The 17,780-nt window shown below is 52.7% G+C and overlaps 1 protein-coding gene across 4 annotated transcripts in view; it reads right to left on the bottom strand.

Annotated features, from left to right (window-relative positions):
- Window positions 1–7,938, bottom strand: part of PIP5K1C (phosphatidylinositol-4-phosphate 5-kinase type 1 gamma) — a 55,646-nt gene extending 47,708 nt beyond the window's left edge. For 3 of the 4 annotated variants that reach the window (XM_081091601.1, XM_081091603.1, XM_081091602.1), the window contains exon 1: window positions 7,723–7,938. In XM_081091601.1, the coding sequence (XP_080947727.1) occupies window positions 7,723–7,816 (94 nt within the window). In that variant the 5' untranslated portion in view covers window positions 7,817–7,938. The remainder of the gene's footprint in view (window positions 1–7,722) is intronic. The other variant, XM_081091604.1, reaches the window with a different exon arrangement.
- Between the last annotated feature and the right edge of the window lie 9,842 nt (window positions 7,939–17,780).

Raw genomic sequence — 17,780 nt, 5'->3', positions numbered from 1 at the left:
ACTGCCTCTCCTGGCATTGGCCAACTCAGATATCACAAACAACTCCCTGTGAATGCACCTTGGATGTATAAACCAAGCAATCCACACACCCCCAACTTCATCTAACTCTCTCACACAGCCCACATGCCCCTGCCCCAATCACTGTAGGGCCAAGTGCCAGCTGGCCCTATCATGCAGAGCCCACTGAAATTATTCAAACTAGCCAATCATAAGCATTCAGTGTACCTACTCTGCCTTGTCCAATGCATCCTAACAAAACCCCAATAAAGGCCGATGCTTTCCTCTTACCACTCTGCCTCCTGGTGCTTCCCCATGTGCCCTGTGTGCCCCTCTCATCTTGGGAACCATGAGTAACGAATTCTTTCTCAATGGCAGCCATCTCCTAATCTGTGGACCTCACCACACCTGATAAAAACACATCCCAGCCCGACCGGCATGGCTCAGTGGTTGAGCGTCAACCTCTGAACCAGGAGGTCATAGTTCGATTCCTGGTCAGGGCACATGCCTGGGTTGTGGACTCGATTCCCAGTGTGGGGTGTGTAGGAGGCAGCCGATTGATGATTCTCTCTCATCATAGATGCTGCTATCTCTCCCTCTCCCTTCCTCTCTGAAATCAAAAAATATATATTAAAAAAAAACACAAATCCCAGGCCCTGGCCGGTATGGCTCAGATGACTGGGCATCATCCTGTGCACCAGAAGGCTGCCAGCTCTATTCCCAGTCAGGGCACATGCCCAAGTGGTGGGCTAGATCCCCGGTAGGAGGTGTGCAGGAGGCAGCTGATCAATGTTTTGCTCTCACATCAAATTTTCTGTTTCTCTCTCTCTCTCTCCCTCTCCCTTCCTCTCTCTAAAAATCAATTTTAAAAATTAAATTAAAAAAATACCCACACACATCCTAGGTACATTTCAATATAGGTAGCACCTTTCAAAATTACACTAGCATGGAGGGAGCCTTTATCCCATCAATTCTGCCTTCAGGAATTCAGCCGACAGAGATGACCCTGCAGGTGATGCTTTGCAGTATTATTAGAGCATGAGACCGGTCACCACCAAATGTCATCATCTGTCAGGTACCAACAGAATGTATCACCCAAGCTGTGGGCCTTCTAAGGGTGACAGGAGGCCCTGCTAATGATACTGACACCACGGCTGTGGACTAGGATTTCCACGTGCACCTCTGCCAAGTGAATGGGCACCTTCAGGGTGACAGCAGCCCCATCACTAAGGTCTCTGAGTGATCACAATGAGCTCACTTCCCTGATGACCCACCAGGGACACTTGGCATAAGCAAGAAATGAGCCTCTGGGACAGGTCACTGAGTTGCAGGGCTGTTTGTCACACAGTGGGTCCTAAGCCATTCTGACCGACAAAGGCCAGGTCACACAGTCAGGACCAGGGCTGAATGGGCTTGCACGAAGCTGGGAGGCCAAGGAGCCCTAGAGGTAGCCCGCCCAGACCCTATGCTGACTGAGCGGCCCTGCATGGCCTCCCAGCTGCCCTGCTGGAAGGGGGCACAGAGTGCTGGCCCAGGCCACCTAGCCCAAGTTGTGTGCCTCTGCTCCCACTTACTGAGCATCTGCCACACGCTGAGCCCTGTTCTGAGCATTTCCTGAGCACTGATGCATCTAATCTTCCTGTGAACCACAGAGAAAAGCATGTCTGTGATCCCGCTTTGCAAATAAGGAAACTGAGGCATAGAACAGCTGAATCACTTCCTCCGTGACTGCTGGGACCCCACGTCTTGGCTCTCCTTCCATGCCTCTTTTCTCCATCCTTGCCGCCCCCTTGGCCCCACACAACGTACCATTCTCCTGCCAATAGCACCTGATGCACCTTCGGCTAAGACACATAAGGAGACATGTGCAAGAGAAACACAAACCACAGAGCATGAGCAAACCCAAACTTCCCTAAAACCTTCAACAGCAACCCCATGCCTCCATCCAGGATAAAGGCCACAACACATATGCATGATGCGTGGGTGATGGAAAGGAGACAATTGTGGCAAAATGTTGAGGTTCCTTTCTTTTTTTATTAATATATTTTTATTGATTTCAGAGATGTAGAAGGAGAAATAAACGCATCAATGATGAGAGAGAATAATCCATTGGCTGCCTCCTGCACACCCCCTACTGGGGATCAAGCCCACAACCCAAGATGTGCCCTGACCAGGAACTGAACCATAACCTGGTTCACAGGTTGATGCTCAATCACTGAGCCATATCAGCCAGGCAGTTAGGGTTCATTTCTTCAATCAAAGACAGAGGCCAGGTCCCCAAAACGTTTCCTTTCTACTGGTTCAGGCATTTGGGGCCTCTTGGGTGGACCCCACTCCCTCCTGTGCAGCCTGATGGGGCAGGAGGGGGAGGGCTGGGCAGGGCCCCATGGCTAATCCCCTTAGTCAGTAATCTTCTACAGAAGCATTCCCGTGGCTCAGGCTGTGAGTCCAGCTGGCAGCAGCAGGAAAATCCCCAGTGGGGTCTCGGCCTGTTCTCACATGTGGTGACATGCGACTTGGTCAAGGTGGCAGGATTTGGGGACAGAAAGCCTGGCAGCCCAAGACGCCCCTTAGAACCTGGGCCTTCCCATCTGTAAACAGCCAGGTCAAGCAGATGTCAGTTAAAGAATGCTGCCGGGGGCTGCAGGCCTCACCTATTTCTGTCCCCCTGAGTCCTTGGGGCTCCACTGCCCTCATCTTTAGAGGAAAAACCAAGGTGAAAAGCAGGGACCTCACTTGCTCAGAGGCATGCTGTCCAAGGTCAAGGCAGGGTCTACCCAGGTCAAGGCCCAGGCCACCCTGCCAGGTCAGTAAGGCTCCACATGCCTTGGGGGCCCCTGAACAGCACCCCCTCTTCCCTACTCCTCCCACATCAGTGCAAGCTCAGCCCTTCTAAGACCTGCTCCTTCCTGGGCCCTCCCCACCCCACCACCAACTCCAGGGCACACAAAACCCTCCTGGGTTCCTCATCTCCCTCACCTCCCTCTACCCCCATCCAGGCGCCCCACAACCCCTCAGCACCGTCCCCACCAAGTAGCCAGAGCGTGCTCTGCAAAACTGACTCAGTGCACACTGCCCTGCTTCAACCTCCCAGCACCACCAACTGAATTCAGAACAAAACCGAGCCACAGAGGCAGAGCCACGGTCTCCGGCCCCAAGTGGCGACCCTGCCTATCCCCGTTCCTGCCCCACACACGGACTTAGCATCCTTGCTCAAAGGAATCACACTCATTTTGGCCACAGGGCCCCTTTGCATGTTCCCTCTGCCTGGAAGCTCCACCCTCAGCTGCTGTTTCTCACTCAAGTCACCTCCCCTCCTGACTCCTACAGCAGGCTCTTGTCACTCATACCGCCACAACACGTTTCACTTCCCTCTGCACACTCACCACTCTCCGGCATGGTTTACTCAGGAGTCAGCAAACATTTTCCGTAAAGGACCAGACAGTGAGTATTTTCCACACTGCAGGCTATACGGTCTCTGTCTTGAAACTCAGTTTTGCTATTGTAGCGTGAAAGCTGCATAGACAACATGTGAGCGCATGGGCGTGTCTGTGTTCCAATAAAACCAGCTGCGGACTTGTCCAGGGGCCACCGAGTGTGGTCCCTGGTCTTATCTGAGAGGCCAGAGGGCAACGAAGGAATCCCCCTGGTCACTGATATGACTGACCGAGGCACCTAGAACCCCACATGGCCCACAGTAGGTGCTTGATATTCAATAAGCATTGTTCAAGGACCGAGAGGCAACTGCACGTCCTCACATGCTCTGAGTCCCACCGCCAACTCCAGCTTGTGCCAGGCTCTGCAGGAAGCGGTTTATGACGTGCAGTTAGTTCCCTTTGCCTCACGTGGTGTCCCCAGGAGGGAAAATCGCAGTGCTCACATGGAGCCGACTACATGCCAGGCACCCTTCTAAGATCTTTGTACGCCAATTCACTTGGCCGAGACCTATGAGGAAGGTAGTCATCACGCCCATTTCACAGACAGAGACACTGAGGCGGAGTGTCCCCAACTGGTAAAGGTGGTCCAACTCCCAAGGCCTCTCCACGGAGCAGATCGAGGCTGCCAGTCCAAGTCACTTCTGTTGCATTCCTAGAAAGTGGCCAGGGCGGAATTCACACTGAGAGCTTTCTGTCTCCTAAGAACACAGCTCACTCAACGAGGGATGTTGCAATCCCTGGTTACCATAAGGTCACAACTTCAGAGGAGGCCTCCAAAGATGACACCCGCCCCACCCCAGGCACACTGACCCCCCACTGTTCTTGGAGCACACCAGGCCTTTGCTTGAACTGTGCTATCTTCCTACCCTCTCTCAGGCCGCCCTCAAATATCAAGGGAAGCCTCATTGAGGAGGAGGTATTTCAGCAAAAACTTGAAAGAGCTAAGGAAGTAAATGACAGATAAGGAGGATGAGTTTTCTAGGCAAAGGGCATAGCCTTTGAAAAGGCCCTGGGGCAGGACTATGCCTGGTACCTTAGAGAAACAGCGAGCCCTATGTGGCTGCAGCAGAGCGAGCAAAGGTGAAAGAGGGAGATGAGGCCGGGGAGGGGATAGGCCAGGGGCATGCTGTACAGAACTCTGTGAACCATGGGCAGGACTTTTACCTGGAGGAAGCTTACGAGTCCTGGAGGGTTGTGGGCAGACAAGGAATGGGGCCTGACTCAGTTTTTAATGGGAGCCTTCTGGAGTGGGCTGTAGGGAGCATACGAAGGGACGGAGGACTAGGCCAGCGATGGATGGGGGCTGGACCAGGTGGAGGCAGAGGAGGGGAAGTGGGTAGATGCTGGGTCCATTTTGAAGGCTGAGCTGACATAATTTGCTAACAGATTAGATGTGGGCGGAGTTGGGAGGTCTGGGAAGAAGTCGACTGTTCTGAGATATCACGGGAACGGGAAGGACAGGCGGGAAATGGCTCCGAAACAGCAGACCACAGCTCAGCCCCAAAGCCCACAGGCTGCTCACAGGCCCCACAGTGGGCTGTGAATGTGTCCAAGCCCCAGGAACCAGGTGCCCCACACAACTCCTAAAAGCCAGTGGGGAGCGCCATCAGGCCTTCTCTGGACCAGGACTTGGGAGCCCAGGCGTTTAAAGTAACCAGATTCTAAATACCAAGATACGTTTCACCTCCCATCAGATTGGCCAAAATGACAGAGGCTGATAACATCCGAAGCTGGCAACACTGTGGGGAGACAGTCTCTCTTGGCCCCTGCCACACCTTCCTGGAAAGCCATCGCGTATCTGATAGTCATTTTTCAATTGCTAGCCCCTGCCCAGCCAATCCAAGGTGGGACTCCACCTTCTAGGAACTGAAGCACCCGCGTTCAAAGGCAAGACATTTACTGCTTGTAACAGCAAAAGGCAACTCCAGAAATAATCTGAATGTCCCTCAGCAGGAGGCTGGTGAATCAGCAGTGGCTGGTGCCTACAGCAGCTGTTGCTAACATTCATCAAGCACCCTCATCCCATTTTATAGAGGGGGACACTGAGGGTTCAGAGAGATCAAAGCACTTGCTCTTCAGTGGAACCCAGGCAGCTAACTCAGGGATTCCCACCCTCTTAACCACGGCACATTATCCTTCCTCTCTGAAAAAAATAATTGATATCAACATGGGGGGAAAAATCCAAACTATTACAGACAAAAAGCAAGCAACTTACAGAGTAATAGGTATAGTACAGCGGCTCTCACCAGGGTGACTATCTCCAGGGGACACTGGGCCATGTCTGGGACATCTGTAATTGTCACAACTGGGGGAATGAGCTTCTGGCATCAGGTGTGTGGGGACCAGGGATGCTGCTCAACACCCTCCAGTGCCCAGGACAGCCGCCCCAAAACAATACATTTTCTGGCCCAAAAGCCAATAGTGCCAAGGAAAGAGACCCCGGTGTAGCATGAACCATCCTGGTGAAGAATATGCAGACCTATGTGTTTATATAATTGTACAGCAATAGGAAAAGGAAGGACAGCTCTTACCCAAACTTCACAGAACTTAGGTCAGGAAAAGTGGGTTTGGAGGGGAGAGGCAGCCCTTTAAAGAGAGTAAAATCAAAATTAGCTGGGAGAGGCAGATATCTGTGGATTTCAGTGACAAGCAGGGAGGGCCAGCCCATATCTTTCTGGCCCCATGCTCAGACCCAGCCACAGCCCATAGCTGGGATTTGATCTGTCCCTAATCAGCTGACCTAACCCCTGATAAGACAAATGTCTGCTCCGTAGCTTTCCAGTTGTCTGGGGCTATTTTGTCTCTGACCAGCCAGGCCAGGGGGCTGACAGCAGAGGTCAGGGTGCTGAGAAAGGACCTCGCTGGGGCCCTCCACCACGTGTGGTGCTAGCCAGGCAAGGACACTGGCTGAACGCAGGCGGGGCGGCCGGATGGTCGGAAGGAAACAGGTCATCCACCAGGCAGTTCCAGATGGCAGTGGCAAAGGAAGCAGTGGGAGTCTTCCAGAGCCCAGGATGCTCACTCTGGCTCTCTCTTCAGACACTTCTCCCAGCTCCCAGGCAGCACAGCATCTCCCTGCCTGCCAAGAAAGCTTTTGGAGGCCCAGGGGAGGAGGAGGATGGATGCCCATGGGGGTGTCTAGAGGGCTCCACCCATAAAGGCTACAAGGGAGGAGCAAAGCGTTCTTTGGATCAGGAAACTTCCTATTTGGGAGCTTATGACCTCAACTGAGAAGGAACCGCCGTGGCTCAGCTCTGTACTCCGCCCCAGGTAAAGGGGGCCTGTGGCTGGTGGGGCGACCTGGCTCCCCACACCTGCTCTGCGGGAGGGTAAGAAAGGCAGGCCAAGGAGAGGGGCAACCAGGAGGCAGTGGTCCTCCAATGGCGACAGCAGACCCCCAGCGTCCAGGAAAAAGGCTTAGAGGGGCCTACCCTTCCGCGTCTACTTCAAGAGCCCCAGCTCTGAAAATGCCTCGAGATGTCATGCCCTGAGCCCCCTCCTGTGAGAGGGAGGTAAACTGAGGCCCAGCAAGGGAAGAAATGGCCACTTTCACAGAAAGAGAAGAGATGGTGGGGAGGCAGACCCAGAGGCCACAGAGACCTCCCTCCTCCACCCCAGCTGCCCCAGGCCTTTCCCACCAGTAAGATCTGCCCATCGGCTGACGGCCTGCGAGGGGAAGGGGCGAGGTCAGGAAGCTGGCACCGGCGAAGGTGGGTCCAGGCAGGAGGGCACATCTGGCACAGTGTCACCCCATGTCCTGCCCCACCTTGGAGACAGGGCCCCCTCCCCGGAAAGGGGGGTGCTTCATCACTCCACACACGCAGAGCAGCCCCCTCCCAACAAGACAGGAAGGCGGCCGTCCCCGAGCGCCCTCGGCAGGAGGCGGAACACTCACCCGCCGCGCGCCCTAAGGCGGGGGGGGGGGGGGGGGCGAGGACCGGTCTCCCGCACGCTTCCAAGCAGGATGCTCCACCCATGGCCTCTCAGAATGGGGCCCCGCACCCAATGCCGCCCCCAGTCCGCGTCCCCCCCGCAGGGATCCCGGGAATAGGCGACGCCACTCCGAGCCCCCAGGCGGGGGTCCCACCTCCCTCGGGCCCAGGGCAAGTCCCCCGGCCCAGTCGGGGGGCGTTCCATGCCCCCCCGCACCCCGGAGTGGAACGTTCCGGTCTCCCTGCCGCGGGTCTCGGCGCCCCTCCGGCACTCGGACGGGTCCACTGGGCCCCGGCGGGGGCGGCAGGCGGGTCCACTCGGGTGCATATCGGGACGCGAGGTCCGGAACCGTTACCTGCCACCGCGCCGCTCTCCGCGGACCAGGTCGCCTCCGAGGTCACGGTCCCCCCCTCGGCACTCTCCGACTCCTCCGGCACTTCCAGTTCCATGGCCGCGCGCGCGCGCGGACCCGCTAGCGAGCGGGCGGCCGGAGGTTAGGACTCGAGGTGCGGCCGCCGCCGCGGAACAACAACCGCCGCCGACCCGGGGATTGAGGGAGGGAGCCGAGCCCTGGGAGCAGGAGGAGGGCCGGGGACGCGGCCAGGCGCTACGCCACCACGCACGGCGCGCACCGCCAATCGGAACTCGGGGGCGGGGCCTGAGTGCGTCCCACACCTCGGAGCGCCTCGAGCGCCCCCACGCGCCCAGGGTGTGGAAGGGCAGCGCATTCCAGTCACTTCACATTGTAATGGTAGTAATATATATGGAATAAGGAATACTTACAACTAATAAGTTATTTATTACCATACTGTAAATAACACAATATTGTGTTAAATATTTTAATCTAAATAGTAATTATAATATGATAATGTTTAATTTTCATTATGCACGATGTAAAATTATATGGATTATGATATTACTAAATAAAATTAACATATTATTATATAAGTAGTATTAATGTATAATGTAGAAATGTTGTGCTGGGCTGCATACCTGGCGCTTTGGCCAGACGGGTCATGCTGTGCTGTCTGTTCCTAAAACACACAGATAGGAAGGCACTGACATCAGGCCAGGCCTTGAGATATGGTCTCATGGCCCCTTCCCAGCACGCAGGCCTTCTTTCTCAGAAGGCCCGGAAGTCTCATTCCAAATTTGGGAGACAAAGGACTGGGAAAAGTATAAATAAAGAGAGTTTCCTCCATATTGGGGGGCCCAGAATTTGAAAGACACATTTTTCTCTGGGCCTCCACAAAATTTAATAATAAAATGTAACTCTTGCAGTCAGCGCTGCAGTTCGGCCTCTGCTCCAGCAGGGTGCTGTAACTGTGGTCAGCTGGCCAGCTTAATAAAGGCTCTTAAATTTAAATTCTGAGTCGGTGGTCTATCTCGCTGAGTGAACCCATAACAATGTTACGTATAGCATTATTTATAATATAATGATAAATATACATAATAATATTACTAAATGCTAGTCTCAGTGCCAAAGCCTTTGACATGCCAAATCTCCATAAGTTAGGGACCTGTTTTTCACTATTAGTATATTCCCAATATCTAACACAGAACCTTATACTTAGAAAACAATAATTATTGTATAATACTGATCAAGCCGATAAAATCTATTGTCATTCCCATTTTGCACATGAGAATTACACAAAGAACCATGCTGTCAATCAGTGTATTTATGTCTGAAGAGTAATTGTATCCCTGTTGTTATTAAAGTCTAATGGTGAATTGATTTGTGATATGACTAGACGGTTGTTAATTGTGAGGTCATGATTTGAGGAGTGATAAATGCTGCTGTCAGTAGTTTTCTTCATAACTAATGATTTCTGCTGTGGGGAGTGGCTGGGTGTAGGTGGGGGACCCAGACGTCCTGCTAGTGAAGGACGGGAGCTGGGATGTTTTCACTCGGGCCTGCCTGACTCCAGAGACATTGTCCCTCATCACTGCCTGGGGTGCTGGGGAGACGTCACCCTGGAGTTTGGTGGAGATGCAGAATCTTGTACCCCACCCACCTCAGACCTCCTGCATCAGAAACTCCTGGGGTTTCAATGAGCCCCGTAAGGCAATGTGCATGCCTGCGTCTGAGAAGCACTGGTTCACACACTGGGGAAGGGCTGGGGTTGGATTAGTGATAAGGATCATGAAAATGAAATTACAATTTTTTTTTCAGGTTTGATTCTGAACCTTTCCTGGTGGGAAGTCAATACTAAAACTGAAAAATCAAGAAGTGGCAAAACAGGCATTATTCAGAGATGCAGAAATGAATGTCAGCATAATTTAACTTAAACTAAGAGGACAGCCCCTCTGGGAGGGGAGAAATTGTGGGGTGACAATGCCACTCCTAATTTTAACAAACCTGAAATAGAATTCGACTCTTTAAAGTACACGGGTGTATAAACTTTAGTTTTTAAAAAATGAATATGTAAAGAGAAAAAAACCAAGCTGGTGCAGGAGTCTGGGGTGGGGGTGGGGGGGGAGGGGGGGGAGGGAACAGCAGAGGAGGCAGGGAATGGAGAGGAGGGAGGGGCCGGGGTCTGGGTGGGGCAGCGGCTTCTGGTCCTCCTGATTCATCCTCCCCCCGCCCCCCCCCCACGTCCCTGCTCCCTTATTATACCCTTATTATTTTTTATTATTTATTGATTTTTAGAGAGAGGAAGAGAGAGACGTTGACTTGTGGTTCCACCTATTTATGCTTTCACTGGTTGCTTCTTACATATGCCCTCACCGGAGATCAAACCCCCGACTTTGGCGAAAGGGGGGGACGCTCCAAGCAAGTGAACTGCCCAGCCGCTTTTCTGGTTTTACGAGATGGAAAGCGGAGGCTGCCGGCTGGGGCAATTGCCTGGTTTCTGCCGCCCCCTCGTGGTCATATATGCTATTAGCATCAACGCTAGGTACCAGCTAGGAGGGACCCTTGTGCCCCCCCCCCCATATTCCATTCATTCATTCGTTCGTTCATGCATGCATGCATGCATTCATTCATGCCCCAAACACTTATTGAGCACCGCCTGTGTACCAGGCACTGTTCTAGGCCACGGGGATACAGGAATGAGCAAGACAAAATCCCTGACCTCAATAAGGTGACATTCTAGAAGAGAGAGATAAACAAGCACAAGACAGAAGATAGTTTCAGCTGCTAATAAACCCTTTGAAAATAGCACAGATGTGACACAGTGGCAATAGAATGTGATCGAAAAGGACGGGCTCAATATCTATTATGCGGTAAGCTCCTATTCCAGCGCAGCCCAAGAACTACAACGCTAGCCAATGTAATGGCCAGGTTTTTAGATTTTATTGATTGATTGATTTTAGAGGGAGAAAGGTAGCGATTTGCTGTTCCATCTGCTTATGCAGTCATTGGTTGATTCTTGTATGTGCCCCGATCAGGGATTGAACCTCCAACCTTGGTATATTGGGCGGACGCTCTAACCAACAGAGCCAAGGCAATACAAGCCAATTTAAATGTAAAATCTTAACCGTTAGCCCTAGCTGGTTTGGCTCAGTGGTTGGAGAGCTGGCCCTCGGACTTAAGGATCATGGGTTCGATTCAGGTCAAGGGCACCTACCTTGGTTGCAGGCTCGATGCCCGGCCCAGTTGGGGTGTGTGCAGGAGGCAACTAATCAATGTGTCTCTCTCACAGTGATGTTTCTCTCTCTGAAAATCAATGGGGAAAAAAATATCCTTGCCCTAGACAGTTTAGCTCAGTGGATAGAGCATCAGCCTGAGGACTGAAGGGTCCCAGGTTCGATTCTGGCCAAGGGCACATGCCGGGATTGCAGGCTCAATCCCCAGTAGGGGGCGGCTGATCAATGATTCTCTCCCTCATCATGCTTCTATCTGTCTCTCTCCCTCTCTCTTCCTCTCTGAAATCAATAAAGATATATTGAAAAAATATATATCCTTGGGTGAGGATTAACAAAAAAATGAAATCTTAGATGTCATTTAAAATTTTCCACTAACCACAATATAAAAAGCAAAATAGAAAGTGGTAAGATTAGTTTAACCACATGTCTCATTTAACCCAACATATGCAAAATATCATTGCAACATAGAGTGGATATTAAAAATAACAAGCTCTGTGGTACATTTACACTGTGGAATACTATGCAGCAGTAAAAAAGAAGGATCTCTTACCCTTTGAGACAGCATGGAGGGAGGGACCTGAAGACTAGTATTATGCTAAGTGAAATACACCAGGCAGAGAAAGACGAGTATCGCATGACATCATTCATACGTGGAATCTAATGAATAAAATAAATTGACAAGCAAAATAGATCCAGAGACATAGAATCATAGAACCGATTGTTGAATCTCAGAGGGAAGGTGGGGGTGGGGGTGTGCGCGGGGGGGAAAAAATCAACCAAAGAACTTGTATGCATATAAGCATGCTCCATGGACACAGACAATAGTGTGGTGAAGGCCTGGGGCAGAGGGTGGGGGCCAGCTAGAAGGGGGTCAATGAGAAAAGGGGGACATATGTCATACTTTCAACAATAAAGATTTTTTTTAAGTTCCATGTAAAAATATAATGAGCCCATCCAGTGTGGCTCAGTGGTTGAGTGTCGACCCATGAATCAAGAAATCACAGGTTCGATTCCCGTTCAGGGCACATGACCAAGTTGCGGGTTTCATTGCCAGTCGGAGGCGTGCAGAGGCAGCTCAACAATGTTTCTCTCTCTCTAACCGTCTCCCTTCCTCTCTAAAATCAATAAAACCATACTTTTTAAAAAATAACAGGCTATTTTACATTCTTTTGGGAGTACCGCGGCTCCCACATCTGGTGTGTTTTTCATACTTAACCACATCTCATGCATTGGGATCAGTCACCTGTGCGTAGTATCCAGAAGATGTGGACCTACTGTGTGCCCTGTCCTGTTTTAAGCACTTTATGGACATTTATTCATTTACTCACCCTTCGAAACTCCCCTAGAAAGTAGATGCTAGAGTTTTTCCCTATTTTTTAGATGAGGTACCTGAGGAGACCCAAAGCTACCCAGCTGGGAAGTGACTGAAGCTTCTTGGCACAGGAATCTGGCTGGTCAGTTTGTAGCACAGAAGCAGAATTTGCTCTCAGATCCGCAGGGCAGGAAGGAGCCAGCCCTGCCACAGTTTCTGAGATGGCACACATGGTGGAAGGCACGGCAAATGCAAAGGCTTGGCAGTCCCCGCTGCCAAGAGAGCAGAGGGGAGAAGGAGGGGGCCAGGAGGAGATTCATTCTTTTATTTCTTAGTTGATTCATTAAACCTTTCCCCAGGACCAGCCTATATGTGCTGGCCCCAGTGCTGCTATCAGCAAGCGGCCCAGGGGTGAATGGCCCAAGCAGGGCACGACCCGGTGTCCCTGGCCTCTGGGCGAGCAGGGGTTAAGGCCAGCTGCTCCCACGTGAGAGCACCTTGCGACAGAGCCACACACCCAGCCAGCCTCCCTGTCTCGCTCATACTGCCAGTTCGCCTGTGCATGTCGCATGTTGCCCTGCTGGTTCCACCTGGCACAGGACCCGCCAGCCTACAGCTGCCACAAGCGAGGAAAAGTTGAGCAAACAGGTGGGGAGGACAGAGCTCAAACCTCAGGTTCCCTCCCCACCCCCATGCCAGGCGGGCACCCAAGCCCAGGCTCCTGCTGCCTGCCCAGAGGCCTCTCAGCCTCCTAGACAGGTAAGTCCCGCTCTGCCCGTCATCCCCGGGCCATTGCTGGGGCCGGACTCCCCACCACGGGGACCTGGGACCCCCGCTCCCCTTCCCGCAGCTCCCCCGAAAGCAGGAAGCTGACACTCGTGCGTGGGCACTGACATAGTTTCTAAAGGATTATCTGGCTGGCAGCTACTGCCCCTGGCAGTCAGCCCAGGACGCCGGAGCCAGAGACCTAAAAGGGTCATTGTTGGCCCAGGTGGTGCCAGGGGGCCGAGGGGGCACGGGTTGGTCTCTCTGATCCTCCAAACGAAGGACGGGAAGTCGGGCAGGGAGGTGGCAGGTGGGGCAGCCTGGCACCTGGTCAATGTGGGGGCCTCTTCTGAGAATTGCACGGGCCTCCCACCACCGCTGGCACCTGCGGGAGCTGGGGAGACAGGTCCTGGGGTCGCCTTACCTTGCTTCTCCTGAAGGTGAAATGCAGGAGGGGGTGGGAGCAAGCAAATGGTTGTCACAACAGTCCCCAGAGCAGGCTGTGGGCAAGGAGCCAGGATGGTCTTTGCGGGTAGAAGCTGGAGAGGAGAGGGGATGGGTGGCAAGACATTTTTCTGGGTCATTTGCTCCCAGACGTGCAGGAAAAAAGGAGCTTCCTGAGAGCCAGTGTCTGATCGCACCTCAAATCTCTTTGTCCGGGACCAAGTGGGTCCCTTGGGGCTGGGAAGGCATAGGCATCTGAGACGCGGGGCACAGAGTGGGCCTGGCATTTGGGACCACCCCAGGGCAGCATGCTCATGGAGCCCCAGGGAGCAGGGAGGCTTGAGATTTGGGCGGTTGTGGGATTGTGAGGAATATGTTTCGACTGAGACAGCCTCCAGCCATTTCTCCTATCTGGATCTCAGTTTCCCAGTCTGTAAAGTGGGTATAAGAGCCACCAGCTAGCAGGGCTGCTGAGAACACACATCACGGGGTCAGCAATCGATGCTAGTCGTGTGGGGATTGCGGGAAAAGGTGTCTCACTCAAAATCAGACCTCAGGCCAGCCACTTTCCTGTTTTATTCTTTTGGGGGTACCGCACTTCCAAATCTGGTGTGTTTTTTATACTTAGCCCTGGCTCAGAGAGGGGCAGCCACGTGTCCAGGGCTGCACAGCAAAGTTTGGCTGTCAGGCAGGTAGGAGTCAAAATGTAGAGAGCAGGAAGGTCTGGGGGCTGCCCATGCCCCCTGACCGACGTCCCAGGCTCAGCATCTTATGAATTTCCGCCTCCCTGGCTCAGTGCTTCCATGAGGCCCTGAGTTCTGGGGAAAGTTCACTTTCTAGTTGGGTTTCTGTTCTTCCTCCTCGTCCTGGTCCGATGCCAGAGGAGCAGTGTTTGCCCAGGGTGGAGTCTGACACTCTTTGGAATGGACTGAGGTTCATTCGTGGGAGATGTGAATGGGAGGAGGACGTGCCCGGGGACTGGACCTGAATGTATGGAGCACCGACCGTGTGCCGGGCGCTGTTCTGGGCTGTGGGGATTCAGAAAAGGTCCCTGATCTTGTGGGCTTGTATTTTGGTGGAGAAAAACAGAGAAGAGACATAATAAGGAAGTTAACTATCTTAAATTGTATCCTGAGTCAGAGAGCGGTCAGTTTCACAGGAAAAAAGAAGTAAAAGAAGTTCGAGAAATAGGAATGAAATAGACAGGAAGGCATTTTATAATCTTAAGTAAAGATTAGGGAGGGCCCACTTGATAAGACTTAAAGGAAGTACTTGGGGCATTTGAAGCAGCGGTGATGTCAGGTGTAAAGGCCCCAGGGCAGGTGGTTGGAGGACAGTGAGCGAGGGGGAGAGTGGGAGGAGGTGAGGGCAGGAAGGGGATGGGGCAGGTCGTGTGGGGCCTTGGGGAGGACTTGGGCTTTTCCTGGAGGGAGGGAGGAGTCCCGGAGGGCTGTGGGCAGAGGATGGACCAGACCTGATTCAGGTGCTCACAGGTGCCCTCTGGTGGCTGCAGGGAGAACAGACTGTGACGGGAAAGGGCAGGAGCGAGGGGGCCAGGGCTGAGTCGACCGGGTTGGTCCAGGTGGGCAATGATGGGACTAGACCAGGTGGAGGCAGAGGAGAGGGGAGAAGTGGGCAGATTCTGGAAAGACTTGGTAGAACTACAGCACAGCATATGCTGATGTATGAGAAATAGATTGGGGTCCAGGTTGATTTGGAAGAAAGGTGGGAGAATGTTCTGGGGTTTGAAGATTTTAATGGTGAGTGGGACAAGTAACTGGGAGGTAGTTAGAAATATGAGGGGGGGACTTGGAGGCTGGTGTGAGGCCTTTTGGTGTTATGGTGTTAAAGGATGGTTTTCCCCCAAAAGGTAAAAACATGACTCTCATACTAATATGAAAGCATACAGGTGCGTTATGAGTTTGTTTAACGCATTAATTAATGTGGGAACCAGGAAGAGTTTACAGCCTGTTCAAGAATGAGTGTAAGGGAAGAACACACACAGGGCATCAAGAATGCTGAAATGAATTTACAGATCAATTCAAAACGGGTCAGTAGTCACAGGGCAATAATCTGTGGCCCACGGGACAAAATCCATCTGCACTCCTCTGGACAAGACTCCTTTGCAATAGCACCAGTTTCCTGCAATTTACACGGCTGTAAAACAGTTCATAGGTGACGAGAGGCATAGATGACTTGGGAGGGAAGGTATTGCCAGAATCTGGCATTAATCAGATGCTCAATAAGTATGCTTTCAAGGGATGCTAGGGAGCTATTGAATGTTCTTGAGCTAAAGCCACAGCTTATTCACTGCACATTCGTTGGAGGGACTATTTGTTGAATATCTGCTCTCCCCGCTGGTCTGTGAGTTCTACCATTGTAGTATCCCCAGTGCCTAGAACAGTGCCTGGTATGCAGTAGGCACTAAACAAACAAACAAACACTCACCTACTATTCTGAACAGAGTAGAAAGGCCAGTGCTGTGAGAGGACAGATTTCAGGTTGGGCAGGTTCAGCCACAAAGCAGATAAGGACTGTCAACATAGGGGAGGGGACGAGGGACCTTTAATGGGGATGGTCAGAGGGGAGTTGGCCTGGGGTCCTGTTGTGAGGCCAGACTGAAGACAGGGGCTGTAAGAAAGGTGTCAAGGGTCAGGGTCCTACCCGGCTGCTGCACAGGACAGACCCTTGATACAGACAGTTTTGGGGGCCCCCTCCAGTCCTGGGGACACCATAATCCACCTTTGTCTTTTCCCACTGGGGCTTGTGTCCCTCTCCTGGTCTGGAGTGGAGAGGGGAGCACAAGCAGCACACAGACGAACCTTCCGCGCGCTTGCCACATGCCGGATGCCTGAACATTTGAACCTTCCTAAGGACAGGACTCAAAGGCAGAACCAGGTCCCCATGACACAGATGGGGAAACTAAGGCAAGAGTCAGAGGGGTTGGGACTCATGCCAGGCTCAGCGACCCCCTTTCCACAGAGCTTCCTTTTGGAGCTTCGACATCTGAGCCCCCTCCAGCTGCATTCCCCACTTCAAGCTCCTAGGAAGGTCTACAAGCCATCCTCACGTTCCCTTTCCTCCTACATCAAAGCGCTGTCACTAAGGGGCACCAGGACCCCCCACTGCCAACCCCGGGACATCATTGCTCAGTCCTCACACACTCTCCGGGAGTCCGCCACACCCAGAATCTGCCCTTCCTCAAACCCCAGAACCACCCCCTACCCGCTTCTCTCCCACACAGTCCAGTCATGAGGAAAGCATCAGACCAGCCCAAGTGAGAGGCATTCTACCGAGTCGCGGGCCAGTCTGTTCCAGGCGGGAAAGGCTGTGGGGCGAGGGGAGTGGAGCCCAAGCTGGCTGAATGCACTGGGGATCCGGGGTGGGTCCCGGGGCAGAAAAGGGATCTTAGTAGGACCTGTTACAACGTGGAGTTTACTTAATGGTGACTTGGCCGTGTTGCTTTCTTAATTTTCACAAATATACCAAGGTCATGTTCAGTGTTAATGTTGGGGGAAACCGGGTGAGGAGCATATGGGGACTCTTGCATTGTATCTACAACTTTTCTGTAAATTTAAAATAGTTCCAAAATAAAATGTTCATAAAAGGGGGGGGGGGGAGCAACATCTAACAGGGCCTCCAGGTTTGGCCTCCCTAGTCCCCCTCTCCCCACCACAGTCAGCCCTCCCTCCAAGCAGCCACCAAAGGGCGCCTCTGAGCACCTAAGGAAGTCCCACCCTGGCCCCCACAATATGTCTTCCCCGCAGCAGCCACAAGACGGTGCCAGTGAGCGCCTGAGGCAGGTCTTTCCAGTGTTCATGGATCTCCAGGGCTTCCATCTCCCTCCTCCGCCCCCGCCCCCCCAACAAAACAAGCCCAAATCTCAGAAGGCCCTGGGTGACCTGTCCCTGTCCCCTCCCTGCCCTGACCTCCTCACTAACCCTCTCCCCTCACTCTGCTCCAGCCATGCAGGCCTCTTCTCTGTTCTTCCAATATGCCAGGCATGGTCCTACCCCAGGGCCTTTGCACATGCTGTTCACGCCACCTAGAACACCTTCCCCCAGATCTCCCCAGGGCTCCCCCCTCACCTCCTTCGGGTCTAACTGTTTCTCTGCCCAGGTGCCTCTCACCTAGGTCACACTAAACTCAGTTCTCATCTCATCTCGAGTGCTATCTCCTCAGAGAAGCTCGCCCTGAGCCCCCAGTCCAGGTCGTGTCTCCCTGCCAATGCTCTCAGAAGTCTAGGTTGTACTTTTTACTTACTTTTTTTGATGATTTCATTATGGTCTACTTCCCCCGGGGAT

The sequence above is a fragment of the Myotis nattereri genome (genome assembly GCF_964212035.1).
Source record: "Myotis nattereri genome assembly, chromosome: 5".
In the NCBI taxonomy this organism is placed as follows: domain Eukaryota; kingdom Metazoa; phylum Chordata; class Mammalia; order Chiroptera; family Vespertilionidae; genus Myotis; species Myotis nattereri.
The sequence above is the reverse complement of the archived record's forward strand: the minus strand, read 5'-3'. Positions and strand labels throughout refer to the sequence as shown.